We start from the raw sequence: 24,437 nt of genomic DNA on the forward strand, positions 1-24,437 counted from the left end.
AGTCAGCCTGTGATTGGCCAGTAAAGATCTTCCATGAATTGTTAAGTATTTGAGTATAAAAAGAGGGGGCTTTAGCTGCCTTCTCCCTCTTTCCCCAGTAAAACTTAACACCTTCCTCAAAAGTTGTGTGTACTTGCTTCCAAGTAAGCCTTAGCATGAATACGGAGTCTTCTGCTTAGTAAATTGCTACTATCTAATGTCTGAGGCATGGAGCTTGAGAATGGGGTGTGGTGAACAGCTATTTCCTAAGCATTAAGGGTGTCCTGCAAGGTCTGAGGGTTGCTTGGCTCAGGCTGAAGTTGTTGTGGCAGCCAACCTTAGGAATTGTTAGCCCTGCCTACACTGCCAGGAGCTAAGAAATCCCCTTCCTCCCTTTACACAGGTGATGTGAAATTATCTTTCACTAAGACCCTGGAGAGTCACTGCCAGTCAGAGTAGGCAAGACTGAGAAGGTTGAACAAATGGTTTGATGGGCTGTTACTATAAGGCAGCTTCCTATGTTACCAGAAAATTGACTGTCCTTGGTTAATTGAGATAGTTGGACCAGGTGATGATGCGAGGAGAAAGCATTGCAATACTATTTTTCACATGTTTGGACTCTATGAAGTGTGTGTTCGCTTTGCCTCAAATTGATTTGACCCCAGTTTTGAAATACATTGACAATGAGAGAGATTGGAGACGTGATGGTCATCCACATTTTATTGTACTGTCTGCAGAAGGAAATAACACAAAACCAGCCCTTTATGCTGTATTTCAGATGTGCATAAGGATGACTTCTCTGATGATAAAAATATATAACCTTGTGAGTTAGGAAGAGCAAGGCATGGAAGATCTCTGCTTGGCTTCTGTAACAGTTAACTGAATGTGGGCAGAAAAGTGGAGTGCCACCAAGAGAGAAAGGTTATAGATTTGGCCATTAAACTGTGGATTCTAAGTGTGAACATGGTGTATTCATAGGAAGCATCCTTTCAGTGGTGCGCAGCAAGAGACTGGGTGATGGCTTTTGTTCTGGAGAAGGCAGGACTGGTGTTGGTGGAGTGAAGCAGTCAGGGCACAGAGCTGTCCTCAAGGAACGCTCCTATAAAGATTCAAAGGGGATGTGTTAGTTCATCGCAATACAGTACTAAAAGCAACAGGTCAAGCTCTCTGAACTGCTTCTACAAAGCAATGCTACAATTGTTGGAGAATGATCTCAGAAAAAAACATACCATATGATGAACCAACATCAATAAAATAAATCATAACATGTGCCAAAATGGCAGTGGCAGAGCACCTGCTTTGCATGGAGAAGGTCCCTGGTTCAGTCTCAACAAAACTCAGCAAGATGGACATGGACCAAAGGTCTGACTCAGTATAAGGCAGTTTCCCTATATTCCTATGATGTACATGGACTCAGAGCAAACCCAGAGTCAGAGGCCTGGAAGCACCAAACACATAAGCACCATGAGATTCCCTGTCAGGGTTGGCTAGAGCTATAGATGGGGTGATCCAGAAGAAGGGAAAGCCAGGAGGTCTTTCCCTTGTTCTGCTATGAGATCCTTCTTTAAATTGGAGATGCCAGGGATTGAACATGGGATCTTCTGCATGAAAGCATGTGCCCTACCATCGAATTGTGGCCTCTTGCCCTTAAACGTTCCCTTGGATTTTTGAGAAGAGAACTACAAATTAGCTCGGTTGTTCTTGTTATCTGCTCTTGAATTTTTCCTGAGGATTTTTTCCTCTAGACTCCATGTAATACTTCCCTTCCAGTTCCCACCGATGTTTGTGTAAGGGTGTTCCACACATTTTCCATTCATGGGTAAGATGGAGAAGACTGTGGATCAGTGGCAGAACATCTGCTTTACATGTGGAAGGTGCCAAGTATGATCCCCAGCAACTCCAGGTAGGGCTGGGGAAACACCTGCCTCAGTCCCTGGAAAACTGCTGCCAGTCAGTATTGACACAACACTGGGCAAGTGAGTCAATGGAGACCTATTTAAATCTTGATTGTACTCACTCTCCACAGCCAGTTCCATTAATCTCAATAGACAGGGTTAAACAGGATGCATGCCCCAAAACAGCTGGCATGGAACAAACATCAAGCTAAAGCTAAAAGCCTTTTTGCTCCCTGAGACCCTAGAAGTTGCTTGATTTTTGCCCCCAGCCCACCATCATTTTTGGAGCCATGGGATCATTGGGGCAAGACAGATGTGACCCCATTTATGCAATTACAGTTCAATCCTATGCATGAGAAGTAATCCTCGTTGAGTTTAATAGGAAAAATGAAGATGCTGTATATTACAGATGACTTTAAACTGCTGCATTTAAAAAAAAATTAGCAGCTTTGTATGCAGAGCAGTATTCCATCACTTTTAGAAGTTGTTATAACATAGGAGCTATCACCCTCCCATAGTGCAGAGAGAGAACACCTGGATAAGGAATATCTGAGCTGAAATACCCAGAAAGCTGTGAAGCTCACTGAGTGTCCTTGAGTGAGTCACCACCTTTCAGGTACCACAGGATTTGAACCGGGAGATGTACAAGCCTGAACCAGAAGATGAACAATTTTGTTTTCATTCATTTTTGAGAAGAAGGTACCAACATTCACAATGCTGTTCACAAAATTCACAAAGGGTCATATCTGCAGTGACATCCCAGTTGTGGAATGAGCTTCCCAGAGAGGTTCACCTGGCACCTACATTGTGTTTGTTTTGGCACTAACTGAACAAGGCCTTTTTATTCTCCCAGGCATTTTAGCATTTTAGCTCTTTTAGTTTTTCTCTGGTACTGTCTTCCTGCTAGCATCTGTTGATTATTTTGTTTTTATATTGTACTTTTAAACTTTTATATTGCTTTTTATCTATATTCTATTTTTCATATTTTATCATTTTCATTGCTGTGAACCACCCAGGGAGCTTCGGCTATTGGGTGGTATAAAAATGTAATAAAGAAAGAAAGAAAGAAAGAAAGAAAGAAATAATTTTGAGGGGGGGGGGAGATAGAACTTGAGATTTAAAATACTTCAATGCAGAAGAAAGCAAAATGGACTGATTTGCCCATCTCTGAGGGGGGTAGGAGATAATTCGTAGGAGATAATTCGTAGGAGATCATTGCTACGAATTACAATTCATAGAAGATAATGGACATACGAATTTTTAAAAATCCATTCTGTCTGTGTTGTGTGGGTTGACACAGCCATCTCTAGTTCCACTCATTGATGGAACTGGATTTTCTTTTCATGGATATGTGAGACATTTGTTCTCCTTGTACAAGTGTGCATTGCTGCTCATGCACATTAGCAAATCTGTACAAATCTCCCTACAAATCGAGAAAGAAAGAAAGAAAGAAAGAAAGAAAGAAAGAAAGAGTACAATACCAGTCTGCAAATCTGCTGAATCTGTGTGAGGTGGAAAAAGCCCGTTCAGAATCTGCAGCTCAGATTCGTAGAAATCCAAACAGATTTGAACCCATTGCAGACTTCTCCAACATCCCGAGATGGGAGGAAGGAGTTTTTAAGCTTTCCTCAGTTCAGAGATTCTCCCTGTAGATTGACCCCTGGGTTCAGTTTATTCCCTAGCAGGGCTTAAGAACACATGATCATTCCTGCTGGATCAGAACAAAGGCCCATCTAGTACAACATCCTGTTTCCCACAGTGACCAACCAGATGCTTCTGAGAAGCCCAGGAGCAGGGCACAAAGGAAATGGCTTCCCTATTACTCTTTGACCTCTAAGCAATTCATACTCCAGGCCACAAGGCCGGCCCAAGACATTATGCTGCCTGAGGCAACAAACAAATTGGCACCCCCCTCCCATTCTCTGTACAAAAGCCGACTGGACTGGCAGATGAATCTAGGGATGTGAGAACACCTCCCACAGCTCCCGCTCCTCAATGCGAGCGGCCATTTTTACACAAGATGGCCGCTCGCATCGAGGCATGGGCGGCTGCAGGGATGTCCCTGCTGCTGCCACTGTAGTGGGTGGGAGGAGGGGAGAGGATAGGTGCTCCCTTCTTCTCCCCCAACTCCTGCTACAGCGGCGGCAGCGGCGAAGGACAGACTGGTTGTTTTACATAAGTGTAAGAGACTTACATCAAATAACCAGCCTGTCCCTCACTGCCCCCACTGCTGCCACTGTACCAGGGCATGGGGGTGGAGAAGAGGATAGGTGCTTCCTTCTTCCCTCCACCCCCATCTATAACAGCAGCAGCGGCAAGGGAGAAATTGTCATTTTACACTTACATAAAATGACCGGCCTGTTCCTCACCTCTGCCGACATGGGCTGTAGCAGGGACAAGAGGGGAAGGAGGCAGCACCACTCCTCCTTCCCCCATCCTTGCTACAGTGGCAGTGAGGGACAGGCTGGTCATTTTACGGAAGTGTGAGAGACGTATGCAAAATGACCAGCCTGTCCTGTGCCGCTGCTGCTGTAGCAAGGGGGTGCTCCCTTCTTTCCCTCTCGGCGATAGGCAGCTTGCTGAGGGACCGGGCGCATACACTCTTGCTGACTCAGTACACGGTGAGTCGGGCAAGAGCTCGGGGCTGTGAACTGGCATCCGACAGGCCAAACTGGAGATTTCTCGCTGGGCTTCGAGCCCCAATCAGACGCTCACACCATCCCTAGAAGAATCTTTCTTTGATGTTGGTGAGGAGAAAGTGTCCTCTTCCCCACTTTAGGCTATCAGGCTAGATTAGGGAGTGCAGAGCAGGTCACATGCCATGCAGCTCTCTCCTCTAATATCTTGCTGTTATCTGCCAGCATCTGCCACCTGAGGAAACTGCCCAACTCTGCCTAATGGTAGGGTCAGCCCTGCGAGGCCATACTGCCTCTAGACATAAAAAGGCTTCCATTTAGTTGTCATCATTGTTGGTAGTCCTCTCCTTGTTTCCATGGATTTGTCAAGTGACCTTTTAAAGACCAATAAGTTGGGGGCCACAGCTTAGGGCAGCACATTCCATACTTTAACTGTGTCTGAAGGTGCTTTTGTTGATTACTCCTGAATCTGCTGCCCCTCACTTTCATCACATCTGGTCCCAAAGTAGGGTGGAAAACCTCAGGCTTGGGGTCCAAATCTGGACCTTTAGGGCTCCCCAGAATGCCATGTTCCCTTTCCCTGGTCCGACCCACTTTCCCCCAAAACATTTGACAGTCTTTCCCAGTTCTGAATGGTTGAGATGAATATCTTGAAGCTTAGTCACTGGCACTAACCTACATTTTTATTTTTTGGTATTATTGGAACCACTTTACATTTAGCCCTGCCCACTAATGGACTGCAGCTCCCAAGAGCTTTTTGAAAACTGAATGCAGACCTCATGCTGAAAAATGTTGTCCATCCCTGCTTCAAAGGTAGGAGAAAACAGGCTTAGAACACCAGGGGTGGGGAGAATTGCATGGCAATCCAGTGGATGGGGAAAGGGTTGACCACCTCTCCCCTGCAGGTTTCCCTCCTGTGCCCCCTTATTTGGTCTTATGAGGAAAACATGGGGTCCCCAATCCCATCTTTGCCTTGTAGCAGGTATTTCCACCCTGAGGGTTGATCACACAAACTTGCAGATAGATCACTCAAGATCTTCATCTGATGACATTCAGGCAAGTGTGTGTGACAGGTGTCCACCAAAACAGTCTCCAGGAAGGTGAACAACAGGTACAAGATAGTGCATGTGCCTACCTTTAATGGATTCCATCTCATGCAATGGCAACATTTTTGTCTATTCCCTTGATACAATATGTGCACACAACTAAGAGTGGGAGGGAATGCCACCACCACAAGGTTCTAATATCACTAGTGTCATGTCACAGAATCAAAGCAGAAACTAAACAAGGTTTTCAAGTCACACACACTCTGCTTACTTTGAACAGCATTTCCCTCCTCCTCCAAAGCATGTTCCGGATTCTTCAAAAGTTGGTGGACAAAATGTAGGTCTGCAAAAACTCCCAGCAGTAGCTCTGCATTGCAGAGTATCTTCATGCGGAGGAAACTGAGTAAAACCTAGCAACAGAATATAAAGTGTTAGCATTGACAGACAAAATGAAGCAAAGAGGAAATATCCCCATGCATGGAACAATTGTTCCTTGGTTTGAGACTTCCTATTATAAGTGTTGCAATCAACCAGGAGCCTTCTTCTTGCTATAACCTCAAACCTGATCCAGCCCTTTGACTGCAATTTTGTGGACAGTAGGAGGCCTACCCCTCCACACATTGAATGAATGGGCAGAGGGGGCCCTGTGAGTGAGCCCCACTCATTGCTGTCTCTGTGCAACACTGCCATGCACCCCTATGTGCTATTTGTTGAAAGGAGTTCTCTGTTTGTACAAATGTACGAGTGAACTCTTGCCAGCAAACATTCAATAGACTTTCAACTGGGGAGCAATGCATGGTGATGGTGGTGGGTGGGGCAATTCCATTTAGTTACATTGCAGTGGTGGGTGGGACAGTGGGATGGTGGGTGGGATGATCCCATTTTAGCAATGCCCTCTGTGCATTCATTTAGCATGTGGTTTTGTTCACACCCTGAAATACACTCGTCTGTCTGTCTGTCTGTCTGTCTGCCTGTCTATCTATCCTACCAAAATAAATATTTTCATTGTGATTTCATACCCTTGCAGCTGTCAAGGGAAGATATAATCTTTTCCCTAGGATTGTTTCTATCCTAATAGCTAAAATGTTTTCTTATTGGGCACTGATGGCTACTAGCTATTGACTGTGTCTATACTCCTCTTACTTGCACAGGTACTGGGGTGAAACTATTGGGATCCAGATTTAGCAATGGCGATGAAGGCTATCAGAACAGCTTGGTGTATTGGAGGCCTCAAAGCCAACAAGAAGCCTTCTCACCCACTAAAACATCTCCAGTGTGGTGATGGGGGGAGGGGTGATTTTTTTCAGCTAATTTCATTCTATTTGATAGAGAAGAAAGTACTTGCACAAAGAAATTGAAAGGAGAAAGTTTTACGGGGAGAAATTGACATGGGCTCAGTCCAGATGTCTTGTGTTTTCCTTACTTAGGGGTGGCCCAGGAATGTACATGACTGCCCTGACTTTCATTTCACTGTCATGTCTCTGGCAACCTGCAGCTTCCTCAGCTTCCCACACTTCAATTAATTTTGTATGGTGACTGGTTTCCCTCTCTTCCCCTACAATGCCCTGGAATGACACTAAGAATGGGACATTGTGGAAGATGCAAAAGGGGCCAGGCTGCTGACACAGTTACTGTCCTTGCTGCTTGCAAGGGCAGCATAATCACCCCTTAAAAAAAATAAAACCCTGGGAGGGGGGAAGCTGTGCAACAACCCTGCCAATGCTGAGCCCTACCTGTGAGAAACTGATGGAGAATTTCTCCTTCCACTGGAGAAATTCAGTGAATTTTCCCCCCAAAAATTATCTGTCCACGAATAGGGTGGAGAATTCTGAGAGGTGATTTGTGCACAGCTCCATAAAATACTCACTGTTGTTTCTTCCCTTTTATTCTTTTTTAGTGTGGGAGGGTGGGATGTCCCCTCCTACCCAAATTCTATTCCAACTTACCTGGGCAAATCTGGAAGAGGAGGACGACAACGGCAAAGAAGACGTGAAGGAACCTCATGCTTGATTCGGTGGGCTGAGCTTTGGTGTCCAGAAGAAATTCACAAGGATTGTCAGGCCAGGTGTTCTGCGGTGGATGAAGCTCAGGACTGCTTGTGTATTTATAGGGTTGAAAGGATTGTGAAACTGAGGTGCATAGGTGACTTGTCAATAAGTAACTGCCCTTAACAGTTTGGAAAACCTGATGGCTATTGCCCATTAATTGCACATTTCAAATGATGTGACCAATAAATACTGACGCAATGTGGGTGGTGAAAATCTGCTGACCTGTCTGCATGTTATATAACTTGGACAATGTCCATGTCACATCAAGTTCTTTGTGGACAAGTTGTTTGAGAGAACACCCGGGGGAGGGGGCTCTTTGAAATAGGGAAATGCATTCTTCTTGGGGTCCTTCAAATCTGGAACAGACAGTTTTCTAACTTTACAGGTGCATCTTCCCTGATGCTGCTGGACTCCAGAGTTGTCAATGGATTAAACATTTTTTACTTGACTCCTGAATTGTCTTTTTACCAGTTGACAGTGGGGGATATCAGTGGCTATGAGTCATGGTGGCTGTATCTCATCTTCAGCTATTTTTCCCTGAAATCCTCCTCTACTGCCCTACAGCTTCAAATCTCCCCAAGTAGACAAATAGACACTCAGCATTCCACAACATGCTCAGTTCTCACTCGGCTGTTTGCTTGTTGGTTCTTCTTTTCGGGGGTGCAGAGCGGAACACTTTTCTTTTTCTTTCCTAAAGTAGATTCACCTTTCTGCAAACCTTGGGGTTCCTCCAAGCTTGCTGATTCCTCCCTGTTGTGCATGGGTAGTGCACTTTTGGCTACATAAGCAACAGCAGTTACATCTCAATCTCAGCAATGGAGTTAGTGATGTCCAGGTTATATTCCCAAATCCAGCAACCATCCGGTTCTTGGACCTTTCTTGGAGTATCTCCTCTGTCATCTCCAGTCTAGTACCAGTTACATTTTTAAAAGGGATTAGACAAATTCATGAAATATAAGGCTACTGATGGCTATATCTTACCTCCAGTATCAGAGGAAGTATGTCTATGTATACCAGTTGCTGGGGAACATGGGTGGGAGGGTGCTTTTGGAATCATGTGGGATTTCTACTCGTGGGTTTCCCACAGGCAGCTGGTTGGCCAAATGTGTAAACAGACTGCCTGACTGGATGGACATCTGCTCTGATCCAGCATGGCTCTTCTGAAGTTCTTGATTACTCCATCAGTGGTTATATTACCTTTACACAAATGTATATATAACCAACACCTCACTATAGTGTTCTGTCGAAGAAGTACAACCTAACTTCCCATTGCATAGAGAAAGCTAGCATTATTTATTTTTTGATGCAGTACTCCTGTTCTGGGTTCCAGCTATCTAGACATGCCATTTTCCATGATACTCCATTCTATTCCCACTCTCTACCACCACTATTTTCACATTCTCCCCTTCCAGTAGCATTCTGTGACCACAAAGCACACTCAGTCCTCCTTGAGCTGGTTTTCTTCTCCACCTTAGTAGAGGAGGGTTCTCAATGTTGTTGTTGTTTGTTTCTCCACCCACCCCCCGTTTCTACAATCTTTGAGGTTGCCTGAAGCCTCTCTCTTTTGCCTCTCTGTTGTGTGTGTGTGGTGCACTGAACAAGAGATCCACACTTGGACAATGAGATCACTATTAGTATATCAGATTGTTCTTCCTTTCCTGCTCACAACCATGTGTCAGAGCAAAAAATCCCTCAAAGATTGATGTTATGCTTTGGATTCTCATCCCAACCGATTTGAATTTCTGTTCTCATCGCTTATTTGATTGATTAATTCAATCAAATGTTGTTGGTGTAATGGCCACTGATATAAGCCTAGGAGAACAGCTGAGAACGAGCTGAGGTTAGCAAGGGATGCTAAAAGCAACAAAAAGGCTTTCTTCAGATATGTGCATAGTAAAAGGCAGAGGAAAGAAATGGTTGTTCATCTATCAAATAAGGAGGGCAAAACGATAACAGATGACAAAGAAAAGGCAGAGGTGCTCAATTCCTACTTTGGCTCAGTCTTCTCCCAAAAGAGGGTCTATGACCCCCCTGGCAAAGGCGAAGTACAGGCTGAAGGGGCAGGATTGCAGCTTGAGATCAATAGGCATATGGTCAAGGAACACCTCATTACTTTGAATGAGTTCAAATCTCCAGGGCCAGATGAACTGCATCCTAGAGTCATAAAGGAACTGGCAGAAGAACTCTCAGAACCACTGTCTTGTTATCTTTGAGAAATCATGGAGGACGGGTGAAGGGCCAGATGACTGGAGGAGGGCTAATGTTGTCCCTATCGTCAAAAAGGGTAAAAAGGAGGAACCTGGGAACTACAGACCAGTCAGTCTGACATCAATCCCTGGGAAAATTCTGGAGCAGGTGAGAAAGCAATCCATCTGGAAGCACCTTGAAAACAATGCCATGATGACTCGAAGCCAACATGGATTTGTCAAGAACAAATCCTGCCAGACGAATCTGATCTCATGTTTTGATCAAGTAACCTCCCTTGTAGACCGTGGGAATGCTGACATCATATACCTTGACTTCAGCAAAGCTTTCGACAAAGTGCCCCATGATATCCTGATGAGCAAACTAGCTCAGAGTGGGCTAGATGAAACAACGATCCGGTGGATCCACAGTTGGCTACAGAATCGGACTCAAAGAGTGCTTATCAATGGGACCTTCTCAAACTGGGGAGAGGTAACGAGTGGGGTAGGCTCAGTCCTGGGCCCAGGGCTCTTCAACATTTTCATTCATGACTTGGATGAGGAGGTGCAGGGAATGCTGATCAGATTTGCAGATGACACAAAATTGGTTGGGATAGCTAATACTTTGGAAGACAGAAACAAAATTCAAACTGATCTTGATAAGCTGGAATGCTGGACAGAAAACAACAGAATGGCATTTAATAGGGACAAATGCCAAGTTCTGCACCTAGGAAAAAGAAACCAAATGCACAGTTACAAGATGGGGGATACGTGGCTCAACAACACTACAAGCGAGAAGGATCTTGGCATTGTTGTAGATCACAAGCTGAATATGAGCCAACAATGTGATGTGGCTGCAAAAAAGGCCAATGCTCTTTTGGGCTGCATTAATAGAAGCATAGCTTCCAAATCCCGGGAAGTACTAGTTCCCCTCTACTCAGCACTGGTTAGGCCTCATCTGGAGTACTGTGTCCACTTCTGGGCACCACACTTGAAGAAGGATGCAGACAAACTGGAGAGGGTTCAGAGGAGGGCAACAAAGATGATCAGGGGACTGGAAACAAAGCCCTATGAAGAGAGACTGAAAGAACTGGGCATGTTTAGCCTTGAGAAGAGAAGACTGAGAGGAGATGGGATAGTGCTCTTCAAGTACTTGAAAGGTTGTCCCAGGGAGGAAGGCCAGGATCTCTTCTTGATCATCCCAGAGTGCAGGACACGGAATAATGGGCTCAAGTGACAGGAAGCCAGATTCCAGCTGAACATCAGGAAAAACTTCCTGACTGTTTGAGCAATACGACAATGGAACCCATTCCCTAGGGAGGTGTTGGGCTCTCCCACACTGGAGGTGTTCAAGACGAGGCTGGACAGCCCTCTGTCAGGGATGCTCTGACTTGGATTCCTGCACTGAGCAGGGGGTTGGACTCGATGGCCTTGTAGGCCCCTTCCAATCCTACTATTCTATGATTCTATGATTCTATGTGTAGAACCAGGTTTTGGTAGGGGCTAGATGCCCCCCCCCACACACACACACAGCCCTCATGGGGCAGATGATGTCAGGAGGGAGGGGGGCTCCTCCAGTCTTTAGAAAGACTGAAAACTCAGAGCCCATAACTACTCAAAGGGGGCCCCGAACAGGGTGCTTTCAACTTTGGATCTCTCTCTACTTCCCAGCAGCTGAAGTACATAATCAGGTCAGTAACCCAGCTGCAACCTTTATGCTCATTGACTGGGCTGGAAGATATGTCGCTGTTCTACCAACTGGGTCTTCCTTATTTGAATAGGAGGACATACCCACTCCCACCCACCCAGGTGTGGCTGACTGCCAGATTTCTACCGATGCTGTGCAAGTACAGAAATAGCTGAAGGCTGAGATCAGCTGCAGGATTTATGGTCTGGAACGTTTAGGTGTTAACGACATTGTAGCCTCAGGACATTGCTGCAAAAATCACTTCCCATTTCATAGGTTGCATTGGTTGTTTTTTAAAATAGTGATAGGTGATGCGAATCAATCTGTTCAGTCAACCACATGTACTCCAAAAACACTCAATGCTATGGAATTTTCCTGCTGTTTCACAAGGTTTTCCTCATATCTCAGACTTCATGTAAAGTTTGTCTTACTTTTTCTATCAACTGGGATAAAAAGCTGCATTATTATTATTATTATCATCATCATTTTTATAACGCCCCATGGCCAAAGCACACTGGGCGGTTTAAAGGAGTTAAAACATTGCTTGTGACGTTCCTCCTTCTTTAACAGTCCACCAAATTTCCACAGCTTGTCAACCTTCGGTATACAGGGCACAGATGTACTTCCAGAACCGCACCAGATATTTACACTGCACAAGACTTCCTACTGGTGCCATCTTGGACCAAGTACTCTAAGATTTTTACATGCAACACATTCTGGTTTGCATATTCTAGCACTTTCTGTATCTGAGAACCGCATCACAAAACTGATGCAAATATGAAATCCAATGCAAAGTAAGTGAACCCCTGGTTGCATCAGCTCAATTAAAGGGAATAATTAGAATCCATTTTTAAGTAATTAGCTAGATCTTCATGGGTGATTTGAGGAGGCCCCAGCCTATAAACGGATCAGAAACTTTGTGAGTTTGGTCTTCACCATACGGTTGTGTGGAAACACGTCATGCCACAATCAAAAGACATCTCTGAGGACCTCAGAAAAACAGTTGTTGCTGCTCATCAGACTAGAAAGGGGTATAAAACAATTTCTAAGGATGTGGGGCTCCACCAATACACTGTCAGACAGATGGAGAAGGTTCAAGACCACAGTCACTCTTCCCAGGAGCTGTTGTCCTACCAAAATCTCTCCAAGAACAAACTGGCGCATAGGGAGGTACGAAAGTCACCTTTTTGAAGGGTAACATTCATGGTGGGGGGGAAGCGTTCCATCCCTCCCCCCAAAATTCTCTCCAGCTGGCTCCGCTCCATGGAGATTCTGCAGAGCCGGCAGCCGGGGCCACCTGCAGCCAAACATCCGGCTGCTGGGCAGCCCGCAGGGATGCAAATGGCGGCTGCTGTAGCCACCGCCATTTGCGTCCCTGTATTTTGCCATGATAGGCTATGTAAGTATTTATGTAGTCTATCACGGCAAAAAACAAAACAAAAAAACAGCGAACACAAATGGCGGTGGCTACGGCAGCTGCCATTTGCGTTCCCTTTTTTTTTTTTTGCCGTAATAGCCTGCGTAAATATTTACGTAGGCTAAAACAGCAAAAAAAAAGGGAACGCAAATGGCAGCCGCCATAGCCACCACCATTTGTATTCGCTGTTGTGTGTTTTTTCTGTGATAGGCTATGTAAATACGTAGCCTATCACGGCTACAATGAGGAAGCGAATGGCGGCCGCAGATGTGGCCGCCATTCCCAAGTCAGCGCAGACGGCAGCAGGTAAGTGCTCCGTTTCACGCACCTTTCGTGGGCTGGGGGGGAGGGGGGCTTCGTTCCGCCACGGATTTTGGGGGGCCGAATGCACTGGCATTCGGCCTCACCGAGATCCATGGCAGAATTATCTGACATCCTTACTGGCGCATCATCCAGGAAGTCAAAGAGTAACAGCCAAGGATCTGCAGGCCACTCTCACTTTGGCTAGTGTGAGGGTTCACGACTCAATGACAAGAAAAAGATTGAACAAGAATGATGTTCGTAGGAGGATAGCCAGGAGGAAACCACTGCTCTCTAAAAAGAACATGGCTGCCCATCTGAAGTTCACTAAAGATCACACAGATGATCGCCAAGACTTCTGGAACAGATGAGTCAAAGGTAGAACTACATGGCCTCTTTGAGAAACATTATGTTCGGTGAGAAACAAGCACTGAGTTCAAACACAAACCCTCAACCCAACCCTCAAACATCGTGGTGGGAATGTGTTTTGGCTGGCTTTGCTCCTCAGGCTCTGGATGGCTCGCCATCATTGACATAAGCATGAGTTCTGCAGTATAACAGAAGATTCTAGAGGAAAATGTCAGGCCATCCATCCATGAGCTGAAGCTGAACTGAAAGTGGGTCATTGTCATGCCTCAGGTGGAGGAGTTCTCTTCAGAGGAGGAGTTGGAGGTCCCAGAAGTCCATGGCACCCCAGACCAGGGACTGCCGCCAGAACCACAGGACCCTGAGCCCTCAGGGGCAGTGGTTGCAAGGCCACCCCTGTCAGGAGAAAGGAACGCTACCTCTGGGGCAGAGGCTGAGCCACCCCCTGACCCCCAGGAGTGCATAGCCTCAAGCAACAGGCTAGTAGGGCCCCTGTGAGAAGGAGTGCTCACCTCCAGAAAAGCTCTCCTCTGGAGAAAGAGTTTTGCCACAGCTGCGGTGGCATATTTAGCTGGCGCAGCATCTGAGCAGCTTGAAGGAATCGCCGCAGGCTTGGCCACACACATCCTCGACCCTTCTTGGCCATCTGGCCCAAGGTTTAGTTGAAGGGGCCCCGGGCCATGGGGGAGTGGTGCAATCCCAGGTGGTAGCCCCTCTGGGGGGGGGGTGTCTGGCCCTTCAGGGCCCTGTATTCCCTAGGTATACCGTGGGAGGAAGACAAGCCTGCTTTCAGGTCCCTGGTGGTGCTATTGTGTCAGTTGGTGGGCTGTCTGCTTCTGGGGCTCGGGACACCCTTTCCTCCCTAGCATCCTGTGGAAGCCCCCCCCCCTTGCCTAGGTTTCAGACTGTGGGCCTTTGAGCACCTCATAGAGCCCCTGTTGTGTTAAAGAAGGTCTGAGGCTCAATCCCCAGCTTCCCCAGGTAGGGCGAGGTGAGAATCTTGCCTGACACCCTGGTAGAGCCGTGCCCACCCCTTTGCGGTTGCCCTGTGGATTTGGGGTTCTATTGTTTTCATACCTCCTAGGCAGCTTGGAGTGCCAGCTTGGTGCGGTGGTTAGAGTGCTGTACTGAGACTTGGAGGTACGGGTTCTAGTCCCCACTCGGCTGTGAAACTCACTGGGTGACTTTGGGACAATCCCTGGCCCTCTCCCTAACCTGCCTCTCTGGGTTGTTGTAAGGGGTTGTTCCTCATTCAATTTGTGGGGCAGCAGCTTTAACATTTGCTCTAAGGGCATGGTCTGGAGGAAAATAAGGCAAGGTCGGGCCTGGTCTGTATTGTATGGGTGACCTGAGAATCCCATTTAATTATTTTCTGCTTGGATTTGTAGGGGATTTCAGGTAGGGACGGCGGAGAATTTCTCCACGAATCTCCGGGAGACCAAATGCCAACGCATTCGGCCCCCTGAAATTGGTGGAGAAACGGTCCGCCACCCTCCCCACCACCCCCCCCGGAATGGGATTTACCTTTGGCGAATGTCCCTGGCGCTGGAGGCTCCCGGCAGTGGTGCGGCGCCTCCCCCCCAGCCAGAATTTCGGCCAGAGGGACGGGGCACCTCCCCCCCGGCCAGAATTTCGGCGGGGAGGAATGGGGCGCCTCCCAGCCCACACAGAATTTCAGGGGGAGAGACAGAGCGCCTCCCCCCCACCGCGAAGCAAGCTGCGGGATAAGGTAAGGGACATTCGTCCATCCCTAGTTTCAGGACACTAAGCCTGTAATGAGACCCCCCCATTGTTTGTGTATTCCATTACCTTTGTGATAGGTGGGTTGTCCTATGGGGCCAAGTCCCCCATCGTTTGTATAGGATGCCCCACAAGAAAGGGCAAGCAAAGGAAGGGCAAAGCACCCTGTCCACTTGCCAATAGGCATTGGAGGATGCATGATTTTTCCTCTGAAGATGAGGCCCGGCCGGACTTACCTTAAACTGGGTTAGATTGAAGGCAGTGGAAAAAGATTAAGGGATTGTGTTCGCCCCCTTTGTCCATTTCAAATGCGGTGGGGGGCTCCATGCCCACAAAAACAAACAAAAAAAAAACTTTGAGACAGACCCAGAGTAGCTTATTATTTTTTGTTGCAGCATGCTTGGTCGCGATCTAACCTTCCTCCAGCATGGCTCCGCCACAGGTTATTAGGGATGTCAGAGAATTCCACAACAGATCTCGGTCTTTACGTAGACTAAGACGAAGAAAAGAAAGAGGAACGCAAATAGCGCCCACTACGCTATTTGCATTCCCCTTTCTTTTCTTCGTCTTAGTCTACATAAATATTGACGTAGACTTAGGGATGGGGGAGAATTTCTCCCTGAAACTTCGGGGGGCCGAGTGCCAACGCATTCGGTCCTCCAAAGGTTGTTCAGGGAGAAATTCTCCACCCCCCCGCCCCCGCACCCCCCGGGATGGGACTTACCTTTCACGAATGTCGCTCCCGGCGGTGGGTCCCGGCGGCGGTTCAGCAAGTCTTCGTCAGGGGCGGGGGCGGCAGCCGGTCTTTCAACCGGCTGCCGCCACCATCATTACAAGAAAAGTAAAAAAAAAAAAATGCCCCTGTGATAGGCTACGTAACGATTAACTTGGCCTATCACGGCTAGATTTGCAAAGTCAGCCGTGATAGGCTACGTTAATTGTCACATAGCCTATCATGGGTGACTTAAAAAAAAAAAAAAGTGCGTACGGCTAATGGCGGCCCCCATAGGGAGCCGCCATTCATGTTCCTTATTTGGTCCCTGTAGTCTACGTAAAGATTTACGTAGACTACGGCAAAAATAAGGGCAACGCAAATAGCGTTGCCATTATTTTTGCCGTAGTCTACGTAAATCTTTACGTAGACTACAGGGACCAAATAAGAAACGCGAATGGTGGCTCCCTATGGGGGCCGCCATTTGCATACGTGCTTTTTTTTTTAAAGTCACCCGTGATAGGCTATGTGATGATTAACATAGCCTATCACAGCTGACTTTGCAGATCTAGCCGTGATAGGCTACGTAAATCGTTACATAGCCTATCACGGGGCGTTTATTTTTTTTTTAACTTTTCTTTTGAAGTTTGCGGCTGGGGAGACGGGGCGCTTCTCCCCGGCCTGAATTTTGGCCGGGCGAGGCAGGAAGCCTCCCCCCCCCGGCCTGAACTTCGGGGGGAGAAGCGAAGCGCCTCCCCCCCACCACAAAAAAAGCTGCGGGACAAGGTAAGTCCCTTTCGTACATCCCTACGTGGACTAAGACGGCCAAAAATAAGGAACGCAAATGGCGACAGCCGTAGCTGCTGCCATTTGCTTACACGTTTTTTGTTTGTTTGTTTGTTTGTTTGTTACCCAGAGCCCTCCGCAGCCGGAAATCCAGCTGTGGACGGCCCTGGCCTGGGCCTGGCCAGCTGCTCCGCGGAGCCGCCGTGGAGCACAGCCGGCCATCAAGGATTCCGGTGGGGAGGACCGGATCACCTCCCCCCGTTGAGGATTCCAGGGGGAGGGACGGAACGCCTCCCCCCCACCATGAACAGAATCCATGAAAAGGTAAGTCACTTTTGTACATCCCTACAGGTTATGGGCCCATTCCTTCTGCAGCTCTCGAAGGGTCAAGTCATCTGGTGTCATTAGCACGTTTGGATGCCATCAAAGCATCCTCCAGCTCAGCTCCAATTCTGAGTTCGCAATCTGCAGCTCTCACAGGACCAAGCCACCCCACATCATTTGGTACAGTATCTGGCTCTGTGACATCTGAGCTGGCTTGCAGCCCTGTATGCCAATAATTGCAGACTCAGGGCACTTCAGCATGATTAATCTTTTATAGTTTTATTCCACCTAGTGCTGGGTTAAGTTTAGTGTTGATGTCACAGAATATTAACCCCCTCCCCTGCACCTGCCCTCTGCCGGTGTCTGCAGTGGTGGAACCATGCCAGGCTATTTATCCCTTTGCCACAGTAAATCAGGATTTAGGTGCGAAGGGTCTTGTGCTCGCACAACCTGGGCTTACTTGTGCACATTACATGGGGCAGGGGTACAGATGGAGGTGTATGTGCCCTTGCCCAATTGTACAATCCCATTCAACCTTAAGGAAGGAGGTCCTGCTTGTTAAGGTCCGTGAAGATAGAATTCCGACGCTGTCTACTGCCAGCTAGCAAAGAAGTTTCGGAGGGGGGAGTGGGTAGATGTTCCCCTCCCCCATCCAGTGAATGGGAAGTACGGGAACATGGCCTTAGTGTCAATACAGGGACAGGATGGCTGGCGTGGAGTAATACCTTGTCCAAGCAGCCCTCCCCAGTTGGGACTGAGCACCTGATATGGCTGTGTAGTGGTTCCAGGGCAGGCAGATACTGTGTGCTTTGTAAGTTGCATCTTAAAGGTTCTCGGTTTCATTCCTGGGCTAGTGTCAAACTCACTTTTTCTTAGGGATGGGGGAGAATTCCACCACAGACCCCAATGAGGCCGGATTCCAAGAATCTGGCCCCACTGGGGCCCGTGGCAGAACAGAGCACTCACCTTTGCCTCTCCCTGGAATCCATGCAGGTTGGCTCCCTTGTAGTGTTGATCCTGCAGAGCTGACCACTGGCTCCACTTTGCTGGCAATACGGCCGGCCACCATTGCCGTGCCGTATCACTGGGGTAGGGTAAGTGAGTCTCCGGACACAAATGGCATATTGGGTGCCATTTGCGGCCGTAAAGCTGGTAGATTAGCCTAAATGAAGCCATTTACGGCTGCATTTAGGCTAATCTACCAGCTTTACAGCCACAAATGGCACCCACGACGCCATTTGCATCCCTGTTTTTCCCCATGATAGGCTACACAAATATAAGCCATACAGTGCAGTTGGCCAGCAATAACTATCATCGGTCCTGCTTGCTTCCTCAAATTAATTTCAGGAATGTGTGGAAATTGAGGACCATGGAAGGGGCCCATCGGAAAGTTGACCAGGAGATGGCATTCGGCTATATCAGGGATATCTCCTTTAGATCGATGAAATGGATGTGAACTTGAGCATGTGCTCATGTAGTCACAGCACAGTGTTCGGAGATGGTCGGTAGTCTTATGTCATGCTGTGGGCCCAGCTCAGACTGTCCCAATGTGCCCGTGTTCAGGGGCTTGGCAGATGTGGTATGCAGTGAGAGTGCCTTCCCCACTCTGTTCCATCAACATGACATGCAGGTTCCCCGACAGGTTTTGGTGCTGCATCTAGGGGGGAATTGACCTGGCTGTGTGAAGACAAGGACCTCATTTGGCAGGCCTTGGCCAATTTCGAGTTATCCGGCATCGTGAGCCAGGGATAACTACAATGTTCCGACTCAGAGGGCCATGGAAAGGGCCCGTCAGAAAGCGGGATGGGAAAATAGCCTTCTGGCAATACGAACACGGTGATGGGATCGTCACTTATTAGGAAATCAAATGGACAAAGAGGGAGCCCTACAGAAAGGATGGTGTTCACCTGTCTGATGCAGAAAATGACATATTTCTGTCAGAACTGCAAAGGGTCCTGCGGGAAGTTCTTCTGTGCAGGTTGGGGGGGGGGAGTTTGACAAGCAATAGGCTTGTCACTCCCGGTGGTGGCTAGGATGGGCAAAAAGGAGAATGAGCTTAGGGATGGTGAGCATTCAGAGGCGCCTTATGGTGACAGATGACGCCTGAGGCCTCCTGAATGGGTTTTGCGGCTTGGCGGGGGGATAACCTGCAGGACCAGGCCCCCAGGTACCCAGCCAGCTGTGCAGCTCCACCTGCCCCTCCCTGGAGGGGCTACATAAGCTGGCTGGCTGAGGTGGCCTGGGAGAGCCAGGGCCTGCAGGAGAGGCTACCACCACCCCCGGGGAAGAGGCGGCCCTGCTGCTGCTGCTGCCGCCACCACCACTAGGCCTTCCCTGTAGACTTCTGCCTGGCAGACTGCCAGTCACTGCAGTAGGGATGGCGGAGAATTTCTCCCCGAAACTTCGGGGGGCCGAGCGCCAACGTGTTCGGCCCCCCGAACAAGTTTCGGGGAGAAATCCTCCGCACCCCCCCCCGCACCCCGCACCTCCCCCGGGACGGGACTTACCTTCCCTGAATGTCCCTCCCGGCGGCGGGTCCGGCTGGCGGTTCGTCCGGTGTTCGAGCAGGGCGGGAGCGGCAGCCGGTCTTTCGACCGGCTGCCACCGCCGCCATTGCAATAAAAGAAAAAAAAAAAAAAGTCCCCTGATAGGCTACGTGACGATTCACGTAGCCTATCACGGCTAGATTTGCAAAGTGAGCCATGATAGGCTACGTGAATCGTCACGTAGCCTATCAGGGGACGTTTTTGTTTTTTTTTTACTTTCGTGTTCGAGGCCGGGCGAGGCGGCAAGCCTCCTCCTCGGCCTGAATTTCGGCCGGGCAAGGCGGGAAGCCTCCCCCCGGCCTGAATTTCGGCCGGGCAAGGCGGGAAGCCTCCCCCCCCGGCCTGAACTTCGCGGGGGGAGCAGCGAAGCGAAGCAGCGAAGCGCTCCCCCCCACCGCGAACAAGCTGCGAGAAAAGGTAAGGGACTTTCATCCACCCCTACCCTGCAGGACCAGGCCCCCAGGTACAGAGCCAGCTGTGCTGCTCCACCTGCCCCTCCCTGGAGGGGCTACATAAGCTGGCTGGCTGAGGTGGCCTGGGAGAGCCAGGGCCTGCAGGAGAGGCCACCACCACCACCACCACCACCAGGGAAGAGGCGTGCCTGCTGCTGCTGCTGCTGCCGCCGCCGCCGCCACTGCCGCCGCCGCCACCACCACCACCACCACCACCACCACCACCAGGCCTTCCCTGTGGACTCTGGCCTGGCATTATTTTTAAGGGGATTTTTAATTGTTTTTTTGTTTGTTTTTCTGGGGGATTTTGTTGCGTTTTTAGGGGTGGGTAGCCTGCCTGATAGGCGGGAGCGAGGGGGCATGTGTCCACCTGATGGAGGCAGTGGGGGGAGTGTTGGGGGCCAGAACATACCGAGGCTGGGCAGCAGGCGCTGGCAGAGCGCTAGGGGCAGGCCATGCCAGGTAAGGGGAACAAGGGAGAGATGTGTAATATCTGTCCCCTGCTCTGGGCCTGTCCAGAGCCAAAGGATGGCTGGGGGAGGTGTGACCCCATCTTCTGGCCTTCGTTTGCTGCTCTGTAATGCCAAGTCTGTTACCCAGAAAACCTCCCTCATCCATGACATGATTCTGGATGAGGGTGCAGACCTGGCATGTATTACGGAGACCTGGCTGGCCGAGGCTGCTGCTACAACCCTTGCAGCCATGTGTCCAGCTGGATTTTCGTATGCACAGCAGCCGAGGGCTGGGGATCGGGGAGGGGGAGTGGCTGTTATCTACAGAGAGTCCTTGGTCTTCACCAGGCCCCCTCTCCAGGAGACCAAGGTTGCTGAGTGCATGTACTGGAGGTTGGGCCTGAAGGGCAGTCTGGGGATTCTGCTCGTGTACCGTCCACCCCGCTGCATGACTGACTCCCTGGCCGAGGTGCTGGAGGTGGTCTCTGATGTGCGTGTACAGTCCCCTAACTTATTGGTGTTGGGGGACTTCAACGTACATTTGGAGGCCATCTTCACAGGAGCACCTTGGGACTTCATGGAGACCATGGCCTCCTGGGAGCTGCACCACATTCTAACTGGGCCCACCCATGTAGCTGGTCATGCACTAGACCTTGTGTTTGTTTCTGGAGAAGCGGGGAGTGATCTGGAAGTCGGGGGTATATCCACCACCCCCTTGTCATGGTCAGATCACTATCTGGTGACGTTGGACTTCTCGGTTCCACAACCCCTCCGCAGGGGTGGAGGACCCATTAAAATGGTCCGCCCCAGGCGTCTTATGGATCCAAATGGATTCCTGAACGCGCTTGGGGATTCTCTGGGTCACACCAACGGCCACTCAGTCGAGACCCTGGTGGGTGGCTGGAATGCCGCAATCACTGGGGCATTAAATCGGGTGGCTCCGAAATGCCCTCTCCCCCTGAACAGCGCTCGGACTGCACCATGGTTCAATCCGCGGTTACGAGCTCAGAAACAGGAGGTGAGACGGCTAGAGCGCCGGTGGCGGAGGTCTCGCTCCAAAGGCGATCAGACATGGGCTAGAGCTGTATCTTCAGCCTATCACGTGGCGGTGAAGGCAGCAAAAAAGGAATATTATGCTGCCTCCATCGCGTCTGCAGAGTGCTGTCCCAGGAGGCTGTTCCAAGTGGTCCAGAGCCTGGTCAGTCCTGTGGCTCCGGAACCACTGGAGCATTCTAAGGCCTCCTGTAAGGCCTTGGCAAGGCAATTTGCAGATAAAATTGACCAGATTAGGTGTGTTACTCTGCATGCTGTGGATACAGTTAGTGAGCAAGAGGCGGCCTGTGGCAAACCGGTTTTGTGGGATCAGTTCCAGCTTCTTCCTCCTGATGAAGTGGACAAGGTGCTTTCATCTGCAAGGCCGACCACCTGCTTACTTGATCCTTGCCCATCTTGGCTCATTATGGGCTGCAGAGAGAGACTGGGTGAGGGGATCAGGGCGGTGGTGAACGCCTCCCTTGAGGAGGGAGTGATGCCATCAGCCCTCAAGGAGGCAGTGATAAGACCGCTCTTAAAGAAGCCCTCCTTGGATCCTCAAGTTCTGAACAACTTTCGCCCAGTCTCAAATCTACCATTTTTGGGCAAGGTGATTGAGCGGGTGGTGGTGGTGCAGTTGAAGGCACACTTGGAAGAAACTGATTATCTAGACCCATTTCAGTCGGGCTTCAGGCCTGGGCATGGGACAGAAACGGCCTTGGTCGCCTTGGTAGATGATATGAGGAGGGCTCTGGACAGAGGTGAATGCTCCTTCCTTGTTCTCCTCGACCTCTCAGCGGCTTTTGATACCGTTGACCACGGTATCCTCCTGGACCGCCCGGAGGGGTTGGGCATTGGAGACACCGTATTGTGGTGGTTCTGGTCCTTCCTCTCCGGCAGGTACCAGAGGGTAGCACTGGGAGAGGAGGTTTTGGACCTGTGGCCACTCACTTGTGGGGTGCCACAGGGTTCCATCCTCTCCCCAATGCTATTTAACATCTATGTGAAGCCGCTGGGGGCTATCATCAGGAGGTTTGGGGTGCAGTGTCATCAATATGCGGATGACACGCAGCTCTGCCTCTCATTCAAATCTTCACCAAGGTTGGCCATAGAATCCCTGTCCAAATGTCTGGAGATGGTGAGTGGCTGGATGGGGAGGAATAGGCTAAAGCTGAACCCTGACAAGACCGAGGTACTTTTGGTGGGAGACAAGAGGAGGCTGGGGGATGTTGACCTGGTGTTGAATGGGGTACGGCTACCCTTGAAAGACCAGGTCCGCAGCCTGGGGGTCATTTTAGACTCCCAGCTGTCCATGGAGGCTCAGATGGCAGCTGTGAGCCTGACAGCGCTGTATCAACTCCATCTGATACGGCGGCTGCGCCCCTTCCTTCCCGACCATCTGCTCCCATCGGTAGTACATGCCCTGGTCTCCTCTCGTTTAGACTACTGTAATGCGCTCTACGTGGGGTTACCCTTGAAGACAGTTCGGAAGCTGCAGCTGGTACAGAATGCGGCGGCTCGCCTGATTAAAGGCAAGCGCCGGCAAGATCACAGAAGTTACACTGGCTGAAGGAGTTGCACTGGTTACCAGTTGTTTTCCGGGCCAAATTCAAGGTGTTGGTTTTGACCTTTAAAACCCTATATGGTTCTGGCCCATCCTATCTTAAGGAGTGCCTCCAGCAGCACCAGACAGGCTGCTTAACAAGATCAGCCTCGGATGGCCTTCTCTCTGTCCCATCAGCCAGGACAGCTAGACTGGTGGGGACGAGGGAGAGGGCCTTTTCTGTGGTGGCCCCCACTCTGTGGAACTCCCTCCCTAGGGAACTCCGTCATGCCCCTCTTTAATGAGCTTCTGTCGTGCATTAAAAACGTGGCTGTTCAGGCAGGCATTTGGGGTGGGTTAGGGTATTTTAGAAAATGTTTTTATTGTAGAATTTTATTGTTTTATTGTATGTTGTACATCGCCCAGAGTGGCTGGGTGACCAGCCAGATGGGCGATTAATAAATTAAATAATAATAATAATAATAATAAGGGTTGCCTGTGAGACCAACTCACCTCATTCACCCAGGACCTGTGTGGCCCCAGGAGGGAAGGTCTACCTCCCCCATAAGGGGCAGTCCAGGGGGGCGGGTGGTGATGCTGACATGCCGCCTCTCAGGCTGGGAATGTTTTCACCCATAAAGGTGCCCGCTAGCTGCTGGTGCAGACAGTGCCCATCCTAGGTTTCCCCTTTGCAGATATTTCAATAAATGTGGCCCAATTCCAATCTAAGCTTTGTTGTCTGTCTCTTCATTACCACATCTCCACTAGCAATGAGAGCTCAAAGACCTGATGGTCATCCACCTTTTATTGTATTATCGGAAGAGTGAAATAACACAAAACTGGCCCTTTATGATGTACTTCAGAAAAATTGCATAAGGATGATTTGCCTAATATACATATACATATACATATATCACATATAAGCTTGTGAGTTAGGAAGACAGAGGCATGCCAGATCTTTTTGTAACATTTAACAGAACATGGGGAGAAAAGTGGAGTGCCATTAAAAGAGAATGAATATGGATTTGGTCTCAAACTGTAGATTCTAAATGTGAACATGGTGCATTCATAGGAAGCATCCTTTCAGTGATGAGCAGCAACAGTCTGGGTGAAGGATTTTGTTCTGGAGCAGGCAGGACTGATGCTGGTGGAGTGAAGCAGTCAGGGCACAGAGCTGTCCTCAATGTAGGATCCTATAAGGATTCAAAAGTTAGTTCATCACACTAGAGTACTAAAAGTTCTAGTTAGTTCATCACACTAGAGTACTAAAAGCAACAGTTCAAGCTCACTGAA

The 24,437-nt window shown here is 49.2% G+C and overlaps 1 protein-coding gene across 1 annotated transcript in view; it reads right to left on the minus strand.

Annotated features, from left to right (window-relative positions):
- Window positions 1-668: 668 nt before the first annotated feature.
- The window catches only part of LOC146360319 (uncharacterized), a 29,043-nt gene continuing 5,274 nt past the window's right edge, over window positions 669-24,437 (minus strand). The window contains exons 4-6 of the mRNA XM_084823656.1: window positions 7,503-7,626; window positions 5,828-5,966; window positions 669-1,078 (exon numbers count right to left, since the gene is read on the minus strand). Of these exons, the coding sequence (XP_084679782.1) occupies window positions 1,066-1,078; window positions 5,828-5,966; window positions 7,503-7,626 (276 nt within the window). The 3' untranslated portion in view covers window positions 669-1,065. The remainder of the gene's footprint in view (window positions 1,079-5,827; window positions 5,967-7,502; window positions 7,627-24,437) is intronic.

This window comes from Heloderma suspectum, chromosome 1 (assembly GCF_057233095.1).
Source record: "Heloderma suspectum isolate Gila_16-S chromosome 1, 16-S_ref, whole genome shotgun sequence".
Lineage (NCBI taxonomy): Eukaryota > Metazoa > Chordata > Lepidosauria > Squamata > Helodermatidae > Heloderma > Heloderma suspectum.